General features: G+C 36.6%; 1 protein-coding gene across 5 annotated transcripts in view; it reads right to left on the minus strand.

Moving 5' to 3' along the window:
- Positions 1-2581: 2581 nt before the first annotated feature.
- chka (choline kinase alpha) overlaps positions 2582-26339 on the minus strand; it is a 32833-nt gene continuing 9075 nt past the window's right edge. For 3 of the 5 annotated variants that reach the window (XM_047388354.1, XM_047388348.1, XM_047388378.1), the window contains 9 exons: positions 18026-18139; positions 14480-14613; positions 13021-13125; positions 12046-12104; positions 11861-11948; positions 7534-7642; positions 7344-7450; positions 7176-7257; positions 2582-6533 (listed from right to left, as the gene is read on the minus strand). In XM_047388354.1, the coding sequence (XP_047244310.1) occupies positions 6474-6533; positions 7176-7257; positions 7344-7450; positions 7534-7642; positions 11861-11948; positions 12046-12104; positions 13021-13125; positions 14480-14613; positions 18026-18139 (858 nt within the window). In that variant the 3' untranslated portion in view covers positions 2582-6473. Of the gene's footprint in view, positions 6534-7175; positions 7258-7343; positions 7451-7533; positions 7643-10119; positions 11263-11399; positions 11463-11860; positions 11949-12045; positions 12105-13020; positions 13126-14479; positions 14614-18025; positions 18140-26339 lie in introns of those variants that run through there. The other 2 variants (XM_047388363.1, XM_047388372.1) reach the window with 2 other exon arrangements.

The following is a 26339-nucleotide window of genomic DNA, read 5'->3' on the forward strand; positions in this document are numbered from 1 at the left end:
AAAGGGGGCTTAAATACTGGCTGATCAGGCCAGACTAACACACTTGGGAAAAGGGAAAGGGAACATCTACACTAATTTAACTAACAAAAAGGAACTAAACAAACCGTAAGTTTAAGAATTACCTTAAATGACTAAAAACAAAGCATAAAGTTAACCAATTAAGCAAATCGTTAAGCAAAAGAACAAGCAAGAATAAGTGACTCCATGGTCCTCCCCCATGGTGGAGCTCTGCATGGTATCACCCAATCAACACTTCCTGGATCAGAGTGTGATAGCCAGAATCCATCTTTTTTGTCTTCTATAGTTTCACCTCTTAGTCCCTCCCAACAATACCAGAAAAACACAACAAATATTAAAAGTTGTTTGACAGAATTAAATATAAAAAAGTTGTTAAATACTAAATGTGTGTGCTACATTTAGAACTAATTTATTTAAATACTGTCGAACAAACGAAAATACACAAGCAAACCTATATCTTTGTGCTACAGTCAGTGTGATTTATACATGAAACAAAGAAACTCAAAGTGAAAAGGTGTTGGTGAGTAGGATTACCGACTGTGTGACTGCAGGTGTGGCCATCGCAATGAGAAAACTTGCATTGTTTGATAAAGTGGTTGTTTTAATTATATGCAAAATGAAAATGAAAGGATATCTGTATGCCATACATATAAATTCAAACAGAACAAATTTTGAGGCACTCAAATTCTCAGCTAATGAAACACCTAATGTAAATAAGTTTAACAGAGCATGGCTTTTGCAGTGGGTCCTACAAAACACAGTCAAGACAAAATCTTATGTAGAATAAGCACCCATTAAAGATAGTTACTGCACTTAAAATGTAACAGTTGAAGTGCATGTATAAAATTGTCTTTGGTTGCAATTCTCTGGTTGCAATTTTCAGTAGTCTATGTGCTCTAAGAAGATATTGCTGATTTGGAGCCTTTTAGAAAAATAATGCTTTTCAAGCCAGCCTTAAAAATCCCCACTCACTCTGAAAGATGCTGACCTTCCAACAAAGTGAATAGTAATTGCTGATCAGGTTGTATTTTTAAATCTTTAAAGCTTTCAATCTTAATTAATTTAAGACTCTATGAGCCAGCAGGAATCTTAAATCCAACACGACAAAGTACAAAGCTTAGATCTGAGAAATGCTCCGACCAGAGGTTGTATCAGTAAAAAGGTTACATGTTATATTAAAAGTCAGACCTAGAAACACAGCTTTACCCACTTAGGTGCACAATATTTTTTTTGATTACTGCTAAGCTGCAATTTTTCAAATAGTTTTATTTTACATATAGCACAAAAGCCTTTGCTGAGCAGTGGTGCTGCACCACTTCTGCAGACTTGTTGCTACTGGCAACAGTGGGATGTTGGCTAAGGTACAAATTGCCTGTCTTTTATGAAAAGTGGATTTGGCCTCAGCAGGCCAAGAATGCCTCATTGCTGCTCAGTTCCACCATCTCACTTATCCCTGTATCCATTAACTCACTGAGGATTCTATAATATACTGTCCTGCTTGCAGACACAGTCTGCTGCACAATCACTGGGGAAACTCACAAAACTCATAAAATCTTTCATCACTATCATCAGCTGTACTTTAGTTAGTCAGTTCACTTTGTCTCATCAATCCAATTTGTGCATCTTATTAATAGTGTTCTTCTGCAGCACCATAACCATTTTTGATTGATGGTTACCTTTGTGTTGGAGGTTTCTTGTGGTGTAAATTGTTAGTTTTTAAAGGCAAATGCTTTAAAAGGATCATTGTCTGAAGTGTGTCATAAATAGAAATTATTCTAAATTGAATAAAACCCAGGCTGGATTTTATTTCGGGGAAGTTTTTTATAGTGCCTCTGGATTTTACAGGACAGTAAATTGAAATTCAAAGCTTTAATGAAATGTTAAACTGAAAGCTATCAAAACCAGATTCATTTGGATGACTTTTAGTTATTTTTTTTATTGGATGCAGTTGTGATAAAACTTTACAAGTTTTAATTTCCTTTTCTTTTTTAGCATAAAATAAAATTGAATCCCTTCTAAAGTGACTGAGGAAATTTGGTTAAATTCAAATTGTACAATTTAAATTGTCAGACTGTACATGTTTAAAATGTTTTTTTTTTTTCTTTACAAATCCATTTTGACTTTACTTCACCAATAGCCCAAAATAACATGTGAAGTTTTACTTGTGAACTCCTTGATAGTGATTATTACCGACCATACTTATATCAATATCAGCATATTAACCTTCTCCAAGTTGGCGATATAGATTCACTGGTATTGCTCACAAGTTGCTGTCTTCATCTACAGAGATATAGATGCATAGATGACATTTTACCTGGATCTTGATGTGTTGGAAGACAGATAATTATCTGTGCTTTAAACTATGCCCCAACTAAATATAAGTCAACGTGTAGGCTGAGTGAACACCTTCAGGCCTAACACTGCAGCGCTACTTGAAGTTTATTGTGCCTAAAAATAGTATTAAAAAATATAAATGATGATTTACCCTGTGGTTATGAGTCAAGAGGATCCAAGTGTTGTTAGCACTAGAAATAATGTGTCCAAACAAACAAAATCACCACAGTCAATCTTTTCGGTTTTTTTATTTGTGCAAAGCATAGATTTACAGTCATTTCAGTGCTGCTGCAGTTTAACAAAAACCTTTCTGATTACAAAGCGGTTGCAAGTTGCTGTAAGTACATATGCATTCACTTATAGATGCATAGATAACAAAGGTGAGTAAAATCATTGAATATTTGTTGCCATGAAGGAATAGAACAACGCCATAATGTACAGCGCATTGAAATAGTATTTGCCCCCTTACGGATTTATTTTGGGTTAACACATAAATGTTCCAGATCTGATTTTACTATCAGACAAAAATGCCTGAGTAAAAACACAAAGCAGTTGATGGTTTAACTTCTAAGGAAAAAGGCTATCTAAACCAACATGGCCCTATTTGAAAAAGTTAAAAATAATTAAAAAAAGGTTTCAGAGTGGTATAGTCAAAGTCAAATGTCCAAATTCAAATCAAATTGAAATGCAGTGGCATGACCCTAAACAGGCTATTTAGCTGGAAAACGCTGCAATGTGGCTGAAATAAAACATTTCTGCAAAGAAGAGTGGGCACAACCTGTTATTAGGTTTAGGTGGCTCTGAAATATTAAAAGACAAACAAGCAAAAGTAGAAACAATCTGTATGGGGGAAATAATTTTCACAGCATTGTACATCAGCAATAATGATCATTAATTATCTTGGAATAATTTTTCTACATATTTGTTAGTGAATATTATATTAAATATTTACAGGGTGGGTGTGTTTGTTCAGCGACCAGGGTCTAATTACAGTTTTACTGAAAGAACCGTTAGAGCCAGGCTTTAGGTCTGTAGGTTTGTTTATGTGTAATCCCACATAAAGAAAACATGTATGGAATGTAGCATTTAAAAAAACATGTTGATGTGTACATCAACATGTTTTTAAAAATAGTTTTTTTGTAATTAAACATAGTAATAACAAGTGAAACATAAAGAAATGGAAGGTGATGTCTATAAGACTGGGATACATCAGATTAGCTTGAAGAAGTGATACACTAAACAACAAAAAAATGTACCAGTAACATAAAAAATAGAAAATCTGTCCAGCACAACCCTTTGCACATTCTGATGGTGGACGTCAAGTCTGATGTATCAAAATAAAAATAAATCTACAAATTAAACACATTAAAAAGTAAATATAAATACACAAGCAAAAGTAAAACTAACATTTAAACAACTCAAAAGTCACAGTTCAGAAATCTTTTTTTTTTTTCACAAGTTTTCAAAAGTGCCACAATAGATGTTCAAATCTGGTTTCAGTATCCTGTGTAGTGACCGTTTTAGTATTATGCTTCACAGTGCTGTAAGGCTTTTACTTCAATTATTGCAACTTTCATAACTCAGCTTTTTTGATGGTGAGCCCCCAAATACACCCCAGTTATTCACAGATAATAAGATACAGAACAGTAATTTATTTATGAAGGTTAGCTTAGCTCACTTTGCCTGAAAATGACCAGAAATCTGACACCAAGCAGCAAATGATATACTAAGTACACGCTTAAACCTTGCACACATCAAGTTTGATGCATTTGTTTTTACAGTGTGTTAGCTGGTTTTAATGGAATGGGATTTTAGACTAGCATTAGCAACTGTCAACATGCATGTCTCAAATAAAGTCAATCAAAAATCTCACAAAGTTGGTAAAAACTTTGAATTGTAAAACAAAAAGGAAATACAGGAACTTTCCATAATGAATATTCCCTATAAGGACAGAGGTATAACAGAATAAAATCAGTGATGTAGTGTTTATCAACAGTTATGCTATGCTAGTTAGTTTGTACCACTTTTATACATTATGATTAGCTTTTTCTGTTGCTTTATTTAATGATCATTAAAAATGCAGTCGATTTAAGTTGGGGAAAATTTAAATCATCATTAATTTTGTCAATGTGGTCAAAATTAGGGGGTGGATTTAATTGGATGAGTTCTGTTTCAAACTCGATAACATTACAATAGGATTATTTTTCATTAAATACAGATTTTACAAAGCACAATTTGTCAACTTGAATTTATTTATTCAGTTTGTGAAAATGATAAAAAAGCCTTTCCCCCCTTGCATGTTTGATAAAATTAGAGTTTAAGAAACACAGGTCCAGTTTACAATCAGTATTCAGTTTGGGTCTAAGAATTAGTAGACATATCCCTGTTTTGCTTTTTGTTGAAGTATGCTTATACACATTATTTAAAAAGGAAAATACTCATGGTTGAAATGTTAATCTAAAAATATATGGCAAAAATCAAAAAGGATGCCATTTAGACATAGAGTAATGTAAAAACTCCTTAATTGGGAGAAATTTAGATGTTTGTCTTTGATTAAGGAAAAATGAAGTATGGAAACAAACTTTAACATGGTAGTAACCATGTAAAAAGCAAGCCTAGTTAATAAAACACAGAGTATTAACAAAAGAATAAAAAAAAGAACCTAAACATCAAGTTGTTACATTGAATTAAAGCCAAGGCAAAAGTCATAGGTGATTGGTGTCTGATGGATGATGCAGTGAATAATTATCTCCTATTTCACCATTTAGATGTTTGTCCATAAAGGTCTTAACAGGGAATAGTTGAGGTAAACTTGAGAAAACATTTGACCTTTCCTGTGATGATATGCATTGTTAAACGACCCCTAAAGTACAATTTTTACCATGACTGAAAACACTGATTATAATATGTAATTGGACTTTCATATGTCTCTAAATTGTAAAAGTCTTTCAAATACCTCTTTGTCACAGTAATTATTTAGAACTTTCACTGCAGTAATTTGTGCAAAACAAATAAGCTTTGATGCATGACTCAACCGCCTGCGTCATTATTCTGGATGAAGAGTACATTGACGAGGCAGCGTGGTAGCAGGCACTTGTGCCAACACACGAGTGACCGATCACCAAAATCCATTATCAAAATAAAGAACCGATGTCGTGTGCACATAAAGCTGTCTTTAGTATACAATTGCCAATGTGGAATTTAGCAGCAACGTTCATAAAAACATGCTCAGGTATTTGGCTCAGCAAACTGTACAGAAATGTGTATTTACTGGTCACTTAAATCAGATCACACTTTCAACACTCCAAACCTCTGTTTTATAAAATATAAAGTTGTGAGTAACATTAGTAAAGATGTCACGAAGACTCAGGCATACGCATAAGCTGATATACCTGATGAGTATTTGAATATCATTTGGTGGAAGATATTCACGTCTTTAAAATGGTCTGGCCTGACAAAGACAAACACACCCAAATAAAGAAACGAAGTCACTCAAACAGCAAGTGCGTACAGAAAATCAGACCTATAAATCATTTCATGATTTCACCTGCCCACTCAACCAATGAGTAACGTTCTGCTGGCACACTGAAATCTACATAATATGTTATAACATACAACGTTAGCAACTGGCTGCCACAGTGAGCAAAACTACGCAGAGTAGTCTGCGTTTTGGTTCTTTCCCACAGAACATCTCCTTCAGGGAATGATCTATACATACACATTGATGCAATGTTAACATTTCCGCTCTAGTAGTAGCTCGAAATCTGCCATTCACCTACTCAAACTCGTCATGCTAGCGATAAGGTCCAGCAGAAGCAGAGAGGACATCTGAGCGGTATTGCATTTTAGTCAAAGTCAATGTCTTCTTTCCTTTTTCAGTTGGCCTTTGTGTAGCTACATTGTAAACTTTGAGCTGCGATTGATTGGGAGGTGTATTTCAAGAGCCTAGCCACGGGATTAGGTTTTGGCTTTGGTCAATAAAACACCAACAGGAGGCAGCAAATTCCCCTTAGGTGGGGAGTGTAGGTAATGAGTGGATCTTTGAATCTTTTTCAGCTTTTTGTCCTCTTGCTGACATTTTGGCTCAATGTATCGTCAAACCACCCAGTTGTCCTGCTACATTAGGCAGCCCAGATCATCTTCTGCTGGAAGTAAGCGTCAAACCTGGCCTCTGCGTACTCCTGCAACACAACCAAGCATTCATGAATGTAAGGAAATAAGCTCCACAGCAGTTTGAGGAAAAGCTTTCCTATATTGTTAAAACATTAAAATGAGTTTGCTTATTTGTTTGTTATGTGGTGATACAACACCAGTTCATCCCTTGTGTTTAGCAGCCTTTTTATGCCTGGATGAATAATACTGAATCAGCATTTCTGTGAAGATGACAGAAAATCATCCAATACTTATTAAATAATATTAAAACCTTTTAAACTACAGCATTGTTCAGCAAAATGCTTTATCTTTTTAACATCAAATTGGAGGCATACAAAAATGGAGTCAATGCAATATTTACCTTTACATTGATTTCAAGTTAAAAAAAAAACATAATTTGTAAATCATTATTTTTACATCAATATCTGTGGATTCGAGGCTATTAATTAACTATTCACCACGAGTTCATGAAATCCTTTCTGTCTATCATTGTAACCTAGTCTGATGGACTCTGATCTCCTGCTGCCATTTATACACACAATCACAGCAGATACAATGACAATTGTAGAGAAGCCAACTGTGCACACAGGCTATGGGCAGTCAATAAAAATGTATGAACTTTCAAGATGATTAGTCATTTTGTGATCCCAGTTCATTTAAAAAATGCTCACCAGGTATCCAAACTCAATGGTTGACAGCCTTGCTTGGATGATGGACCACAAGCCCCAAAAGAAGTGAGATGCAAGTGAGAACCTGCACACAGACACAAACACAACAAACGTTACTTTCCTGCTAGACAGATTGGCTCAGGTTAGACGTTTAACTCCAACTAAACTCACCTGTTGACTTCCACATACAGCTCCTCTTTCAGCTTCATCTGGTGCTCTTCGCTCAGGTTGTCAAAACCCTGGTCAGACTCCTGCAGGTAGCTCTCGATGAAGTGAAGCTGGCCACAAAACCATTCGAACCATTAATCATCCACCAGTAAAAATAATTAAATAGATGAGGCATGAGTGAGCTGACACACACCTGTTGGGCCTTTGAAGGGTAGTTCTGAGCATCAACTTTGAAGAAGGGAAACTCATCACAGTTGTAGTCGTACATCCATTCACAGAAATGATTGCCGATATCAAAGCCTCTACAATGCAAATAGACAGTGTAGTGCTCTATGAGTTAATGCCTTCTATTACATTAATAAAGATTCTGATAGGTTAAAAAAGACATTGCTCCTGTCCAGATTTTCAATTTAATTCAGTTCAGTTTATTTATATACCAACCAAAGTCACAACTAATATCGTCACAATGCACTTTACAAAAAATAAAGTCAAATTAATCCAATCATAACGACAGATTCCAAGTCAATTACATACATTCCAGTTTGATCCCAGTCATCAAGCAAAGCAGTGAAGTTCAGTTCATATTTTCATCACAGATGATTACCGTTATAGAATTCAACTGTCTAAATATATTAAAACAAAGAAAAAAATAAAGTCCCACACTGATCATTTTAACCTAGTCCAATAACTGTTAGCACTAATATGCAACAGTAAGATTGCGTGTGTTTTCACATGCATCATCATTCAGGTGCACCTGCATTTCTCACGGCTCCTTTATTATCACAATATTCAATAAAACATTTGTATCATTGTTACTGTGTAAAAATGTATACCGGCTATCAACATTATAACAGTTTTTAAAATGTAATGAAAATATCCATAAAGTTTAATTACATATTTAAGTTAATTGTTGTACTTTTGCCCTTATTGTACAGTCTCAGAGTATCTGCATGCTTCCATTTTGACCCCTACTGTGGGACAATAAAATATATTTCTGTTCTATTCCAATTATTTACAAACAGTGGATTTTATTGTTATTGATGTTGAAGTTGTTAATATTTCACTTTTTCCCTACTTTATAAAAACTCCTTGACCAACACACATAATGTCTTTGTGATGTAATGTCTCATTATTTCACATCTAAAAGCGATCTGTGCTGAGATTGGGACCAGATGTCTTAATTTAATTTAAAGGAATGTCCAGTATTTTCTTTATAAAACACATTCTAAGAATGTCAATACTGGAGCCATTTTAACACACAGCTTCTCAAATTAAGCAAACTGAGTTTTTGAGTGTGTTGAAACCACAAGTACCTTTATTTGATTAAAACCTTTGATTAAAACCAGCACTCCATTTTGTTTTTAATGTGTTTGCACTTTGCTCCCATTCCCTCAAGCTCTGATTGCACTCTGTGTTTACTGTCTTAAGAATATCAAAAGTTCATCCAGATCTAAAACCTCCAGATGTCTAGCACATTCTGAAAATAACTAGCAAGACACATGTACTCTACTATTAATGAATAAACGCTAGTGCTATGAAATCTTTAAAAATAAAAAGAAAGTTCAGATTAAAATTGAAATATTATGCACACCCTATGATCCAGCAGCTTGTAGAACCACCTGCAGTAACTTTAAATGTCAGCAGTCATCGTCTGGATGACTTCTAAGCCAAGATTCAGCAGCTGGGCCCAGGTCTACCATATTTTGGTATACAGAGTTCAGTCACCTTAGTGACTGTAAGGTGCCCAAGTCCTATCGTCATCACACTTCCACTACTATGCTTGGCAGTTGTTCTCAGTAATTTGTGCTGATGTATCGTGATCGGTTTTCTCCAAACATGCTGCAGTGAATTATGGTCAAACATGTCAGCTTTTGTCTAAATCAATCAAGCGGATATCCAAAAGTCTTGTGCTTCATTTAGTCCCAACTATGTAAACATAATCTGTGCTGCAACATTCTTCATATAATTTATTTCAGCCCTTCGAAACATCAGGTTATTTAGAAATGGTTTTCTAATCCTTCCCAGATTGATGTCCTGCAAAAATTGCAACTCTAGGGTCATCGTTGATGTAATTCCAACTTGACTAGTGTTAAGACACCTGAATGCTCCATAGCAGCAAACCACTGCTTGTATGGAGGTAATCACATTCACTGATAATCAGTTAAAGGATGCTATTGAATAGCCAAACTGGACCACTATTTTCTTTCTAAGATCCCATGGAGGGAACAAGGTTGTACATAATTTTTCACATGACTGCAGTGAGTTATGGGAACCCTTTATCCAGGACCACAAGGTAGTTGAAACTGTATAACCTACACATTTAACATGGATAAAGGAAGACCGTTGATTTTGTTATTTACAAAATACAGATCATAGTGAAAATGATGTGGATGGCAACAGACAGTGACTACCTGCCAGTAGCCTGAAACAATTTCCCACACATTTTATCAGGCCTGATGAATTGTTTTCTTCTGAAAGTCTCTATGTGCGGTGTTGGGAGGCGCCAAATGGGGCTCATCTTCCCTTCTGTTTCCTTTTTAAGCCAATCCCTATCTGCCAAGACTTAAAAAAACCCAAACACCCACGTATGGGTTGGTGTGTGCACAATGGTGGGGGCAGCACCCTGAGGTCACATGTTTGCTATGCACATCTGAAGGGGATAGGCTAAAGTAGATGGGAGGAGGCGGGAGTTCCCTGTGATCTACTCTGTTTCCCATAAATGAGCCACTGAGGAATTCTCTCTCTCTCACACACACACACACACACACACACACACACACACACACACACACACACACTCAAAAAAAATGCTCCTTTAGATAACCTGCAATGGAACTCCACTGCGCCACCATTTCTATAAATGATACTCACTGGTCTTTGCATTCCCTCCTCAGACGTCTGCAGAACGGTGTTAACGCAACAGCTGCAGTGAATACTTTAATTTAACAGGCTGAATTACAAGTGCCAAAGTCAACAAATATTGATGAAACTTGCTGGTCTCATTTCTCCCCCCCCCCCCCTGCTTTTTCTGACTTTCGTTTTGTTCTGCGTCACTCTCCACTGTAGAGCAGAGTCCATCTCATTTTCAGGGGCCAGAAGGTCAGATGAGAGGAGAGTTACTGGAAGGACGATGGGTGATTAGAGATTTGCAGAGTTTGGAGTGAGCTATGGATTCTTTACCTTCCTCTTACATAACGAAAACACCTGCTTTAAAGAATCCATTTGCCAAGTGTTCGACATTAAATAAATGCAAATATAGAGAAATACACTACATTAGTAACATTTTTTCTTTTTGATTAAACAGGCGTTTTTAACCTGTTTTGTGTAATCGGGGGCTGCACGGTGCCAAAGTTGATAGAACTGTTGCCTTGCAGCAAGAAGGTCCTGGGTTCGACTCCCAGCATGGAGATTCCATGTTCTCCCCGCACATGCGTGGGTTCTCTCAGGGTGCTCCGGCTTTCTCACACAGTCCAGAAACATTAGGTTAACGTTAACGTTAGGTTAATTGGTCTCTCTTAATTGCCATTAGGTGTGATTGGGTGTGTGCATGCTTGTTTGTCCTGTTTTCTGCCCTGCGATGCACTGGCCACCTGTCCAGGGTGTACCCCATCTCGACCATAGACCGCCGGAGATAGGCACCAGCCTATCACAGTCAATCCTAAAGCACTCCACACCGAAGCAGTACAAGAATGGCCAGATATGATAGCATATAGGACCTTTGAATACCCTGTGTGTGTTCTTCTATGAACAGTGTGACCAAACTGCAAATGTAAGACTATGAATCTGTCATAGATGGTCACCACTAAAGCACTCTGAACCAAAGTAATGCAAGAAGTACTGAAAATGATGACACATAGGACCTTTAAAGACCGTTTCAACTTTTTTAATGAGAAGTATGAAAACGTTTCTGGCTCCAGGTGATCTATAACAGCAGAGGAGAGCAAGTGGTAGAATTATGGACAGCCAGAACGGTCACAATTCACGCAATTTGTAACACATAAATATGTCACTAATAACACTACCAGGCGTTTAAACAATTTACGCTGTTGAGAATTTTACCTTTCGTCTATAGTTTGTTCACATGGCAAGCAGTTATTCAGTTCTGTATTGTTTTTTATATTGCTGTAAGGAAATAAAACAAAGGAATCAAAAAAACTGATATCCTTTTTGTAATACATATTTAAGCTGGAAATGTGGCTTGTAGAGCACTGATTTGTTCAAACTGATGACCATTTGATAGATGTCACTGTATAGCCTCCTCACCCGAGCAAGTGGTTTCATTTGTTTCTCTGTCTTATGTGTTCAGTTCAAAATGAGTAAAAACAGATCTAGTAAAGTAGTTTGTTTAGGATGTTGTAACAAACAGGTATCGAACCATGACTCATACACCGAGGTAGATACTCATCGATTGTTTGAGTTTCAAGGAAAATAACCACTTCAAATTAGTGTCTGAAGCGCAGCTCTACGTAAAACCAGCTTTCCCAAATTTTAAATATTGGTTGCAGTTGCTGCTTTAGTACCTGTAGTTGTAACTGCTGTATTCAAAGTCAATTAGCATCAGCTTCTGTTTGTCTGAGCTGTGGCGGCCCTTCAGGAGCAGGATGTTTCCTGTAAGCAACGCAGGAAACAAAATTTAGTTCCTCTGAAAAGGAGCAAAGCAAGCGGATTCAGTGTAAAGACAAAAAGAGCGTGTGGTGTATTTTACCTTCTTGGCAGTCATTGTGGCAGAACACTACAGGGGAATGGGTGGACTCCAGCAGCAATCTGATCACACATAAAACAAAAAAGTCACTTATAATGCTAGGATCAAATAAAGTACTTATCCAGGGAAATCAGTTAAATTAGATTTGCACTGCATGTTTAAGGTTGCCAAATTTGCTTATCCAAATGCAAACTCAATCTTACTCATCTGTTACTGAAAGCTTTTGGCCATCTTCCATTGGTCATATATGGTTGGTAAAAAATTCTCACAGCTCATCTACCTCGGATTTAGATCTAACTGACTGTACTTCCTGCAACTACCCAATAAGTAAAACCTTCCACAGGAGTCTTTCCTGTGTTAGTCCATTACTGTGTGGTTTGGGTCATCCACAATACAGGACAGCAACAATTAGGTCTGCAGAAATGATGATCAGGGCTGATCTTCCCTCCATCCAGGATTTATACAGGTTTAGGGTCAGGAAAAGGGCAGCTAACATCTCTGCAGACCCCGCACATCCTGGACGTAAACTGTTCTGACTTTTACCTTCAGATCGGGGCTGCCTTTCTTTTACTCTTTTCTTTATTTTTTAAAAATTGCCGTACATACACATACATGTACATACTTTTCCTATGTTTTATTTCCTCTAATGTATATATATCTATACTAAATTTCTGTATGCTGTGAGCGATTGAAACCGAAGTAAAATTCCTTGTTTGTGCACACAATGTTGGCCAATAAAGCTGATTCTGATGTTTCCTCGTGTTTGTAACAAAGATCCAGTGTTGAACTGGGATTTGTATTGGATTTAAACTTGTATGCTCTTGCAACAGATGAACAAAGTGAAAACAACATACCATTATGACGCATCGTCATTTCAGGCTCTATGCCTTCTTCATATGGTCTAACATAACTTCATGCTTTAAAGCTGTGCTTCACATAAAAATAAAAATTAAATATGATGTTATCTTGGTAGCTTACTTCAGGGTCTCTATCTCCTGTGGCAGGTTGTAGGCGAGCAAGCGGTTAAAGCGCCGCAGATGGGACTCTCTGGTAAAGTTCAGCCTCACGACTTGGTTCAGGTACCTGGTGAAAGGACATGAACTCTTACTACAAGACAGTTTGTTTTGTAACTTTTGTTTATTTGACCTAAAATAACCAGGTCAGACACTTATTCTACAGCATACATTGCTGAAGTGGAACTGGACTGTTCCTGAAATTATTAAAGAATGCTATAAAGGCCTGAATCCAATGTGCTATAAATACATGTATAATGTTTGTGCTTTTAGTATGTTTAAATGTAACTAAATCTTGCCTGATAATTATAAAGGTCTGTTTTTTTCAGATCCAAAGACACCGAAGCTTTCTAGGCTAACCTCAGAGCGTTATAAACACAAAGTTTTTTAAACGGGACATATGATCATTTCAGGTGTATCAAATAATCCAAGCTGGTGGTATTAATGAAAGATTTTTACGATCATTTTATGATATATCTTCTTTTTATTTCACAAATATATGGATAGGACAATCTAAATGGCAAGGCTTATGACTACACAGAATAACTACTTGTAGCTGATGATGCTTCTCAGTGCAGGACTTTAAATTGTTGTGTTTTTATTTAAATAAGTAGTATAGTATGAATTTTGGGCAGCTTTTCCAATAGAGATCGGGCTTTAAATATTGAACCACAAACTGTGAGACGAGGGTTGTTGAATCGATGGATAGAGGCATGGTTGGATAGATGGATCGATGGATTGTTAATAGAATGGAGTGGGGAATAAAGCCAGAAAATACAGATATTTTTTATTTCCCCTTATTTTTGCTATACAAATCCACACCTTAAATCAAACCTTAAATCAGACCTTTCTAAGCTGCTTGGGAGCTCTCGATGTCATTTTTGTGGATTATTTGAAAACTGGATGGGATTTGGGACGCTTCCAAAGTGTTTTAACAGAGACTCACTGGCTTTCCCTAAAAAATCAAAAACACAAATCAATATTTCTGCAATAGTTTGCTCCCTGTAACAAAGTGGAAGAACACTATAATAATTATTTTCCTAGGATGGCAGCTTGTTTTCTCATCTTATCTCACTGCAGTTTGCACATTTTGCATGATATATCTGGAAAACCGATTCAAAACTGGGTCACATGAAGGTTAAATTCCAACATCAAGAATAAGAGATGGGAGAGAATTAAAGGTGTCTACAGAAATACTTAGTAGAATGTAACAGCTGCCTTTATATTACCAAGCACACACAAATATGATGCATCACAACTGACATTGTGAAAGCACTTCAGAAGGAAAGGCTTCTTGATAAGCTGATATCTGACATGCCATTAACTTATCAGCAGTGCCACGTGCTATCTTGGAAAAACCCTAGGTTACTGAATGACCAAACCTCTGTTAAAGAAATGGTGATGTAAAGCCCTGAATGACTCACTTCTCCATGGTCCCAAACAGCCACTTTGGCTCCTTGTTGAAGGGCATCCTCATCCCATGAAACCTGGCCATCTTCTGTGCAACCTCAGCGGAGATGCTGGGGTCGCTTAACTCACAGGTGTCCAGTTTCCGGCTCTGTAAAGATTGCAATACCACTCATTATCATTTCAGAAATCAGATTATACCTTATTGATTCATAAATGTTGTGATGTTTTTTTATAATTACAACTAAATTCAGCATAAATTAAAAAAATATTATACGGTAACAGAAACTGGAAACAAATGTTACAAATTCAAAAAGAACCATACAATATAAGTCCTTAGAGGCGATCAACCATGTTTCTGTCTCTATATTTCTGTTTGTAGCTACTCTGATATAAAGTCAACCTGTTACCAAACCGGAACTATTGGTGTTCTGAAAACCTAAATAAAAACAAGTTTTTGTGTTTTAGGTCAAAGTTTGAGAACCATGTTGTTGGAGGAAGTTTAGGCTTTTCAATAGATTTACGGTCAATATCTGCTGAAGATAACAGCTCCGCCGCACTGTTGGCTCATTCCATTACAGGTCAATGTTTCCACACTGAATCAGCAAGTCAGCTTGATTTTTCTACCATATGTGAAACTGAGTGCAAAGCAAGCGATTTGGCTTTTTTACTTACTTGTGATCACTGCTCAATTGTGTGCTTTTACTGCAGACACACATTTATGCATCTTAGTGGGCTTTACTAAAATCAGAACACCAAACATCTCATAAAATATAAAGCTAAGTAAAAACTTGCATATAGTTAAATAGCTGCTGGCAGTTTTGTTTATTAATTTTTGTGCTCAGATGAAAAAGCATCTTAGTCCATGCTTCTTCAATAAGTCATAGATTAGTTTCACTAACATCTAATTCTGTCTGATTACAATAAGACACTATCTGGGCACTCCGAGCTTCTCCCACAGATCAAAGCATGACTGTTAGGTTAACTGGTCTCTCTAAATTGCCTTTTGGGCATCAGTTCCAGTGAATTAAATTTGGGCCAAACTTGATTTTATATAATTGAGTGTAATCAAACACAAGCATTAAAGGTACAGTGGAGATTTTAGGACTTCCAAGTAGAAAAAAGTTTGACAGTGATTATAAATCCAACATAGTGAATATGCATTCAGACCGTCTGAGAAAATATTTGGCAGAACCACCCAATGGCTATATTTTGTATTTTGGCTATGTCTGTGCCAGCTCTGCACATCTAAAAACTAAAATATTTCCCCATTCTTTCCAAATTAGCTCAAGCTCAGTTAATGTCTCTGAACATCAATTCTGAAATCTTTCAACAGGTTCCCAAATTAATTTTGGTCTGGGCTTTGATTGGGCCATTTTATACTGTGAATATAATTTTATCAGCCCATCCCTACAGCATGATATTTCCACCACCATGTGTCAACGTGGATATGGTCTGAGTTTTTAACCACACATAAAATGTTACATATATGCCACAAAATTTCATTTTCCTCTCATCTATTTTAGGCATCATGTTCCATAGTGTTCTGTGTCTTCTTCATGGCATGTTGCAAACTGAATTTTTTTCTTGAACAATGGCAATTGTCTTTTTGCCACTCTTCCATTAGGGTCAGATTTAAGGCGTGTGACTAATAGCTGTTCTGTTGACAGAAGCTCCTCTAGAGTTACCTGCTGTGTTCCTTGGTCTTCATGATGCTGTTTGCTCAGTAATGTTCTCTTACAGATCCTCTGAGGCCTGTACAGAACAGCTCGATTTATTCTAAGCCTAAATGACAAACGCTGAACTCTTTTTACTAATTAGGTGACTTTGGATAGCTATTTGTTGCGCTTAATTTTATTCAGGAGTATCAGGGTATAGGAGGACAAAAACAAACACACAAATCTGTTTACAGATTGTTTTTAAATCAAAACAAATTCAAAAAATGATTTTAAAAAATTCATTTTCCTTCACCTTCACAATTATTCACTACTTTGTGTCAGTCTGCCATATACAATCTCAACATAATACACTGAAGTTTGTGATTGTTAGGTGACAAAACGTGGAATAGTTCAAGGGGTACCAGCACTTGGGCAACGTCCTGCGTTTAGGCTTCCTAACTGGTCAGGGAAAGTATTCTGAAGATGTTTTTTCTGCCAGTCCGTCGCAGCATTATAGTTCATAATGAAATAGTCTGGATTTTCCTGTTTAACTCTGTATCAGCATGTTCCTTCGATTGCCACATGTATACTTATTCATAACATAACAGCTAAAATAAATTAAACGAGGCAACACTTCTCAGTGAGAGCCTTCAGCATGTACACTGCACTCTAAACTTCAAATAGTATATTTTTAAGAAAATTAAAATAGCTTACTATGTCCTCTGTGCTCACAACAGACTCATAAACCAAACTGGTGAAATTTGCTGCAGGTAAAAACACCATAAATGATGTTTTGAATACATAATGAGAGATGCACTGCTAACAGACACACCTTCATCAATTAAGATTGAGCATAACTCAATTCTTAGCCAGACTTAAAACTGATCATTTGTTTCTTATTATTTGTTTTGTGCTGACAAAAGGGTAGCATCTTCATAATGAGCTACAACAACATTTAATTTCCCTTTGGGATTAATAAAGTATTTTTGAATTGAATTGAATTCAACAGGAATAACTGAATGATTAATACCCACAGTCAAGGTTATGGTCACTGACCTCTAGAAGCTCTCCTTATGAGAGAGCTGTTTCTCTTCCTTTGTGTAGGAGCCATAAATGAAATTGGGCTGGTTTGTAAGATGTTTCATTGTTTGGATATGGAATTGTTGTTTTTTTGTTGCTGTTTGTTTGTTAATGTGTGGGTCAACTGGAGATGGGCAGAGTTCAGGTGATTGGGCATATTAACCCACCTGCCTGTGTGGCAGAGAGGAGTGAGGAGAGGGGGTGTGTGGGCCGCTGTATTTTTTGTTGACCGCTAACAATCGAGATCTTTGTGATTTGTGTTCGTTAAGTCATATTATTTGTACACGTTATTCTAAGTTGTTTGTTTTTCCTTAATAGCGTAATTAAAAGGCATTTACTTTCGACCTCAGTGGATACTTTTTTCTTGACGAGCGCGTCAGACAAGGAATGGCCCAACTACAGCCACTCAGCGTTAGTCTCCTGAAGTTGCCTGAAGTCACACCAAGCAACTTGTGATTTTTCTGTGAGTAAATGTGTAAATCTATAAGGCAAGTGTTTTCTTTCACAGTGGAAGCAGGTAGGGGTTCTCTGCTATTTTTGTTCCACCCCCTTTTCTACTGTTTTGTGGATAAACAGGGAGCTCAGCCATTGTACCTTTTTTTGTTTTCTTCTAGATAGAGCTGTTCTTTATTTCATAGTGAGAAGGTTTGTTTTATTCACTGTTTGGTCTTGGAAAGGCTTGTTTTTCTACTGACATTAACTATTCAGTGGCTAATTGTTTTTCGTGTGTTAAACCCTGAGCCAGACAACTTCCTTGCTGTTTATGGAGTTGTAACAACATGTAAACAAAATCATGTGCAAAAACTGTAAAGCATGCTGACTTACGGGGACATACTGCTCCAGGCGTCCCTGAGGGAAAATGCCGTAAAGTTTTGGTCCCAGCTCCCTCTCAGCCAGGATGGCGAACATCACGCTCTCCAGAACCATGGCCTCTGCTCCCTGCAACACACAACAGCAAATTTTTAGTCTTGGAAAGGCTCACAATAACATTTATATTTTGCAGTTCTGTAAATAAGAACAGAATAAGATGTGAATATTTTTTCTATTCATAGAATCTAAAATTTATTAAGCTAGAGTGATTCCTACTTATGTCAGCTCATTTATAACTGAGTTTCTTTTTTTATTTTTGCTGTGCACAAAAGATGAAAACTCTTCTGATTTCTATTTAGACGCAATTCTGAGATACCACTTTTTTTAAATCCTAAAAGAAAATTTCACTTGCTGTTTCTGGTTTTGTGGGAAATAAAGGTAATGCTGTTAAGCAACTCAATGCGGCCTGGCTACTTAAGCAGATAACCTCGTGTAATATTTATAGCAATACTTCCAGTGTTGCTCTACAAGGGCAGGATGGCAAGATGGCATATTATTCTGCGCAATGAGCAGCTGAAAACTACTTCTAAATTTACTGGGCGTTTATTATTTATCATTTGGCTAAACTAAATGTATGAAAAGAACAATAGATAAAGGTTATAAATACCAATATCATAACAGTTATATTTAATTTATTATTGTTTTTGCAGGAATGGCATTTCCAAATATACCCAATCAGATCATGTTATACATTTTTATTTTACATTATTTTATCCAAATTAAATGAAAGCGTTGTATTTTAACCAGGATTTTAATCAGTTACTATACCCTTAAAATTTCATATCAGCCCCCCCATAGTTGCAAACTGAGACACGGATTTCATGCCCTCTAAAAGAAACGTAACTTTGTTTGTTAACAACGGATTCTTTTATACAATTACCTTTAGGGTCTTCAAGATTCAGATTTTTGCATTAATGTGCAGCTAATGACATCGAGAGAAGCTGATTTTTTTGCGCACAGTTTAAGATTTACTTTAAAGACCAGGATTTGCGGCTTGATATGTGAAAATGCCAAAACATTCCCAGGGTGAAAGGGATGTCTGAGAAAGGTCTTAGAGCAAGTTGGGGAGTAGGTAAGATGGATGGGTGACTCTGAATGAGAGAAAAACGTTGTGTTAGTGTCTGTTAGGTTTGCCTGCCAGAGCGGAGAGGGGAAGATAAGAGGTACATTAAACCTTCCAGCAGGACTTGGCAGTCTTGGAGAAGTAGTCACTGTTGAAGCTGTTTAAGCAGGACAGTCAAACAGACAGAGGCACAAAAGTCCCACGCTGACACAACCAAGAGTCCAGCAGGAGCTCAAGTTTAATGAAAAAGCCACTCTCATTCCAACATGAGCAGATGACAGATTAAAGGTCAATGTTGACGTTTTTAATGGCTCATTGCACCTCAGATCTATTGTGTAGAGACGCGGGCAGATTACCTAATAGGCTGGACCTCATTGAAAGATTTTAAATGAGCAAAAACTGAACAAGTAGAGGTTCGAAAGTTATCGGTGGATGTGTCTCGTGGGAGAACTCAGCTCATATTTTTAAAGTTTATAATTGTATTTCCTGGAATAAGATGACTAAGCAAGCCTCAAGTTAATTCTAATTCCAGATATTGTACTGTGCAAAAGTCCAGAATCATCCCTCATTCCATAACATGTTGCCTGAAAGTTTCTTAAAGAGTTTCTTAAAATCTTTCAAAGTGCTCTTGATCAACTGTTCTTCAGGTTTTTGCACATAGTGGACAATATGTTGTCATTGTTTGGTAAAAACACTTGTTAAAGAATAAGTGACAAAGCAGTCAAACGAAACAATGAAAAATCTTGTTATCAATACCATTTTAAAACACTACAAGAAACCTGGAGGCAAGGTTTAGAGAAATAAACTGTGGTTAAAACCTTTTGCACAATCCTGAGTTCAGGTATGCAAGTCACTCAGACTTCTGTGTTTCTGTTCTAAAACATGAAGACGATTTATAAGCTTTAACCTCCTGTGACAATCTGAGACCTGAAGAAACCAGTGAAGGGAATGTTTTTCTATTTAACTCTTATTTTAATATCAGTTTCACAACTTTTTAATGGTAAGTATTAAATTGCTAGAAATCATTCGAGATCTCTCTTTACTGAAGCCTCCAGAGGTTAAATAAAACAAAACATTACATGTTGATATTTCAACAGGAACTCGGATGATTGTGACATAAATAGCTGCAAACGTTTAACTCTAGGAGTTGTGATCTTTGGCACATAAGAAAAGGGGAAAGTGTTTTACATAGAACGTCCAGCAGGAAACCAGCTCAAGGAGAACAGAGTGCTCACTTTGTGACCTCTGAGATGTTTGGACCCGAACTACGATGAAAAACAATACTATTCTGAAACACCAAAACAGAAACTGAGCACTAGATGAACTCCTCAGAGGTTGCTTGGATTTTTGTTTCCAATATGGAAAAAGTTTAGGCCGAAAAAGATGAATGTTCAAAAAAAATCTGTTTTAAAACAGCAGGCATACACATGGTTGATGAACTACTCAGTTTTAACACTGGAAGGAAAAAAGTATGAACCCTTAAATGTAAAACAAATAAATAGCAGCGTCCACAGTGTCATTCTGTGCTGAATCAGTTGCTAAGTAAAATATGTACATAAAACATCTACCAGTGGAAACATGAAAAAAGCTGTTTAACTATTATAGGAAGGGTTTAATTGATCTGATGCCAATAAAGATAATTCCAATAATTATTGAGATTGATGTACATAATTTTTGATATGTCATTTTTATTAAAATGGAAATAAAAGGGCACGACAGTGGTACAGTAGGAAAGACTGCGACCCATGTATGGAGGCCTTAGCCCTCAACGCAGGCTGTCACGGGTTCGAGGCCCGGCCCGTTGATGTTTACTGCATGTCTTCCCCGTCTCTTCACCCTATTTCCTGTCAACTCACTTTTGAAAAAAAAAAAAGGCCACAAGTGCCTAAAAAAGCTATTTTTATATTAATACTTGTGAGTGATGCCTGTCTTGTCTTTTAGAAACAAACATCTTGATAGAATGAAAAAGATTTTAAATCAAAATCTCCCAGGAGTCTAATAAAGGTTATCAGACTGAGACTAGGTTTTCATGTCCAGGGATGGTAGTGCTAGATAATGTTTCTTTCAGAGATGCAGAAGTTGAGAGAAGATTGATTAATTAACAGAATATAGAGCTAGATGAGTTCATGACTGAAATAACTGCAAGCATGACTACACCATCTAATGGAAGACAATGAACAGATGAGTGATAGGTGGCATTTTCATAGTTTATAACTAAGCCAAAACCTCACATCCTGAGATTGCAAGCTAGCCTCTATAGACCTACATCATTCTGGGAATAATGAATTTCCCTGTTTGAGTAATGTTTTAAAAAGTATCCCTGCTGAAATCCCAGGGCACAGTAAAAACCTCTTAAATGACTGAATGTTCATGAAGAACAGATCATTCTCCAGCTCACTCTGCTCTAAAGAATAACCTCTGTGGTTACATAAGCCCCACTCTCAAATCTCCAACGTGAATTATGCACATTACCATAATCATCTGCCAGATGACAAACCAGCTGACAGGGAACATCTAAAGCACTAGGAACGACCTCTGTACATGAATTCATTTTAACAGAAACTAAATCTGGTATTTGCTGTTATTTTTTACCAGCATTCTGGTATTACATGTTTCTGCAAGATTTGAAATGAGAGAAAGATTCTGATGGTGGGAACACCTTTATTTAATTTGAACTCATTCTACTTTAGGTAGAAGGCATAAAAATAAAGACAAAAAAGTAATTCAATGTCCCTTTAAAACATAAGCAAAATTAAATATGTCTAAGAATTACAAAATCCCTGTAAACAACCATATATACAAGTATTTCCCCCTGTGTGAGCAGAGTTTAACTTAAAATGGGACAAACTGAGATTACTCATCTCCTTTTCTTCTGAAGACTGATCTATGACCACCCAAAGAGTTTATTTAAAACCAGCTTGATCTAATCCTTTTACATAAAGAATTACAGAAGCTTATGCTGAAGTTGACGACTAGGACCTTTAATTTTGTGGATATCCACTGGACCATTCGGACTTTAGGAGGCTGCAAAGTCAGCCTGCCAAGCCTATTTTAAATGTCAGCATACTATTCAGTTGTTTGTTTGATTTGTTTTACTCTCACTTCATCCAATGAAAAGTTAGCAATGAACGGGTTAAGGCCACAAAGGTTTTTTGTGGTTCAGAAGCAACACAATTTCACGATTTCTAGCGACGACCTTTCACCCACTGTTTCCTAAAGCTAGACCGGAAACACACGCTTCCTGTTGTGAAGCTGGCATCCTCTGCTTGTGTCCCACTCATGTCATTTTCAACACCAGACTGGATCTGATGCAGGCTCTGTTCCTGCTCAGTATTTCATTGCCAGTTGTTACTCTGGTCACGTTTCAGTGCTGCTTCTTTATTCTGAGGTATTTCGCGGCTGGCCTTGGAGAGATGTTGCAGGTGCATTGAGAACTGCTGACAGCTGCTGCTCTGACCTCGATGCTTATCTCCCCCCTGCTATGTGTGTAAATAAGCCAATACAGAGGGTGGTATTAATGAAGTTCATACGGTCAAATGTGTCCGAACTGAGCAGGAATACGGTGACACATTCCTTTTACTCATTCGTTAAAAGTAATCAAAACACCGATAAGGATTAAAATTAATACTTAGTTTCATAACACTATCTATTCACCCACAACAGCAGTTCACATATACAAATAATAATCTCTTTTATTTTCTGTAATAATTGACAAATGTTGACCTGTAAATCTAAAACAAAACAACAACAAAAAAACTAAATAAAATAAATTTAAGATGCTCAAATCAACAACTTCCATTTTTTCTGCTTGGGTTGATCTTATATTTTATTTTTTTCCATGAAAAATGTGTTCAGTTCATACAACCAAACTTTTTAAAATAAAATGGGATACTCTAACAACACACTAATAGTTGAGGAAAACAGGGTTAGTATTTTATACAGTATTAGGGCTGGATGGGAATACTATACTACCTTAGATTGTAGTGCCTGAAAAAAAAATCAAACAAAACAAAATCTTTCACATCGTCATTTTCTGCTTGATCAAACAGAAAAAAATCATAAATTGTGTTTTAAAGAATCTCTAAGCAGCTCAATTCAGGTTTAACCAGTCAAAGTGTTTTAGGTCTTGAACCACGACTGGGAAGCTTGAAATTAGGCTGCACAACACACTGCAACTATACTGTTATTGCAATGCTAGTGTGCACAATATTCATATCACAAAAGACTACTAGGAATATGATGAGTGTTAATTGTTGCAATAATATGTTCCAGGAGTCGTGATGTTACACTTTTCATGCCGATGTAGCATTCAGCCTGTTGGTCGGTGTCCGTTGACAATGGATCCCCAACCAGACAAAGAATGAAATGTCCAAGAAGTTTAAGATTGCAAGAACTCATATCACCAACTTCAAGAACTGTGGTACTTCAATAATTTTCACAGTGCTGTCAGGTCTCTTACTCTGTCACAATAAATGTGTTGATCATATCTAAAATGCGGCAAAAGCAAATAATTGAAATGTGAGCCTTCTTTTATCCAAACTCGACCAAAATAAGTGAAGCTTAAACCTATTTCATAGTTGCTTCGCAGCAAGGTTTTCCTCTGCTCTGGAAATATTGCAACCCTTTAATTTCAAGCAATCATATGAAAACGGAAACACACACAATTTGCTTTCTTTGACCTATAATGTACTATATTTGTTACAGCCCAATCACAGTATCTGTCGGCCAATATTTCTGCAGGAAGACAAGGTGCCATAGGAAGCAAAGCCCAGGTCCGGCTCAATCAGCTTGTGCATGCTACAGGGTCAGATGTGGACCCTTTATCATTCACAAGCTGATTTGAGCACTGCCGCTTCCACATGCCATGCATAACACAGATGAGTGTCACTATTACAAAATCGATGCACTTTAAATATCGCGGCATTGAGCCAGTAATAACATTAATTAATCTCATACAACACTCAGCAGATGATCTATCTGTGCTGATGAGGATTCACTAACCTGGATGCTTTAAAATGAAGGTGAAACTGACTGCACAACCTACATTCTGATTAAAATAGCTAAAACACTAGAGACTGTGCATCGGTATAAATTTAGATGAAATAGGCTGTATACCATGAAAATATCTGATCAGCTAATAATAATAATAATAATAATAATAATCTCTGTTTTGTCATGCACATGTTACTCTTTGCTGTATGTCAAACAAATCAAACGTTACAGCCTGTTAAGTTAACTATTTGCAGGAAGTAAGTTGTTTTTAGCTCTAATTGCAGGAAATCAGTAAACAGTATATTTTATGAGCATTGTGCAATCAAACATATGCCTGCAGTATTAATAAGGGCAATATTTCTGCATAATTTAGCAGTGATGAGTTTATTTTGTTTACTATCATTAGCACAATGTCACTGTGTCTTTACCCAGTGGGTTCTAAGAATGAATGACAGAGGCTAATCTTCTGCAGTGACGTCTCCTGAGGCATTTATTCCATGTCACTCTAATCCAGATCAGATCTACCTTGACTAGACAGCACTGTTTGGAAAGCTGGACTTAGTAACTGAGACAGGGTCAGTTTTGCATTAGCCTAGATTAAAACCAAAGGAAGCCACTGAGGAAGAGCACTAATCTATAAGGAAAGCGTGGTAATGATAGCTAACTGACTGATGACCTCAGCATGACCACATGAACCAGAGTCATTGGTTTAGATTTCCAGCATGTGGCTCGAAGGTCACTATCACATGATGTGTTGTAAGCCTGAGCACTTTCCAGGTCAGTGGATCTGAGGTTTGGAGGCTGCATGCAGAGAAGATCCGGTTGTAAATGTTGCTTTTACTAAGAGTTTAGTGTTGCTTGTGTGTGTTCATTAGCTAACCCTGAACCATGCTGATGATGAGGTTTGTTTAATGTATAAACAACATCACTTACTAAATCCCCCATCACAACTGTGCATATCCGCATTTTAGCTTCCTGTCTACTTCTTAGAGAAGAACGTTCAAAACTCAGGGTTCAGACAGTCATTATGTAGTCGGCTGGAGTCTTTTCTATACAAGCTTGTCAAAACTAAAAATCTGCATGCAAAAAGTTGCATCACAAATTCTTTCCAAATCTTGACTTTCAAAGTTTTAAAAATACAAATGAGTCTCCCAGATCAGATCACATATATTGGAACAGTCATGAGTTGCAGCCTTTCAAGTTAATTACAGTGACATGGAAAACCAAATGCAAATCATGTAAAATTACCTATTTAAAAGAAAATGGCCTACAATAGAGCAAAACAAAAAGTCTTGGGTTACCAATATTTTTTAACATGTAAATAAAGATCTCTTGGTAAATATTCTCTTAAGATGTCAATAGATGTTTCAATTTTCTTTTTGATTTTAACTGCTACTGTTTGATTAATTGTTCACTACATGACAATTTTCAAAGGCATTTTTTTTTGCTTGTTAAGCAGCTTATCCCCAACCTATGAATCACTCAGGCAGAAAATGGCTCCTATGAAATGTAAGGGGTAAAACCCAAATGTCACAGACATTATTCGTTCCCATTTCTTTAGATTAATTTCGTAAAAAAATTGCCAAAAATAAAACTGTTTTTAGTTCAGATTTTAGCAACAACGAGATGACTTCCAAAGAGCTATCAGCTAAAGACTTGTGATACTGCACAACATCCTATATCCAATAACAAGGACTGAACAGAAATCAGAATAAGAACCATAAAACCCTCCTTATCAACGCATATGGTAATGCAAGTGCAAGAAGAACTCGATTGTGTTTATACAACAACATCGCAAAGAAAAGACAGATCCAATAAAAAACAAGGATTAAGAAGCATTGAAAAAAATTGTGAAACTGTATTAGTATGAGAGGTCTTTGTAAAAGGCAACCAAATAAAAAAAATATTTAAAAAGGGTTCAGAACTATTGATCAAGACCACTTAAACAAATTACTAACTGTCTCTTGCAAAAGACAAAAAAGCTAGTAAGATTTACAATAGATATGGTTTGTTGGCCAAAAGAATGAATCACTTTTGCTTATTATTGTGATATTATGAGTTGCCAAATCCTAACCCAGACTTTTATCTTGCAACCATAAGTTAAGCTGCCTTACTTTTGGACCTTTAGAGTCAAAGCACCGAGCTTTATAAATGTCTTAAACTGAATGACAAAAAGCTTGAAAAGAATATCCTGTTTTGCTGTATGGATGCTCT

Source organism: Girardinichthys multiradiatus, chromosome 2 (genome assembly GCF_021462225.1).
Source record: "Girardinichthys multiradiatus isolate DD_20200921_A chromosome 2, DD_fGirMul_XY1, whole genome shotgun sequence".
Lineage (NCBI taxonomy): Eukaryota > Metazoa > Chordata > Actinopteri > Cyprinodontiformes > Goodeidae > Girardinichthys > Girardinichthys multiradiatus.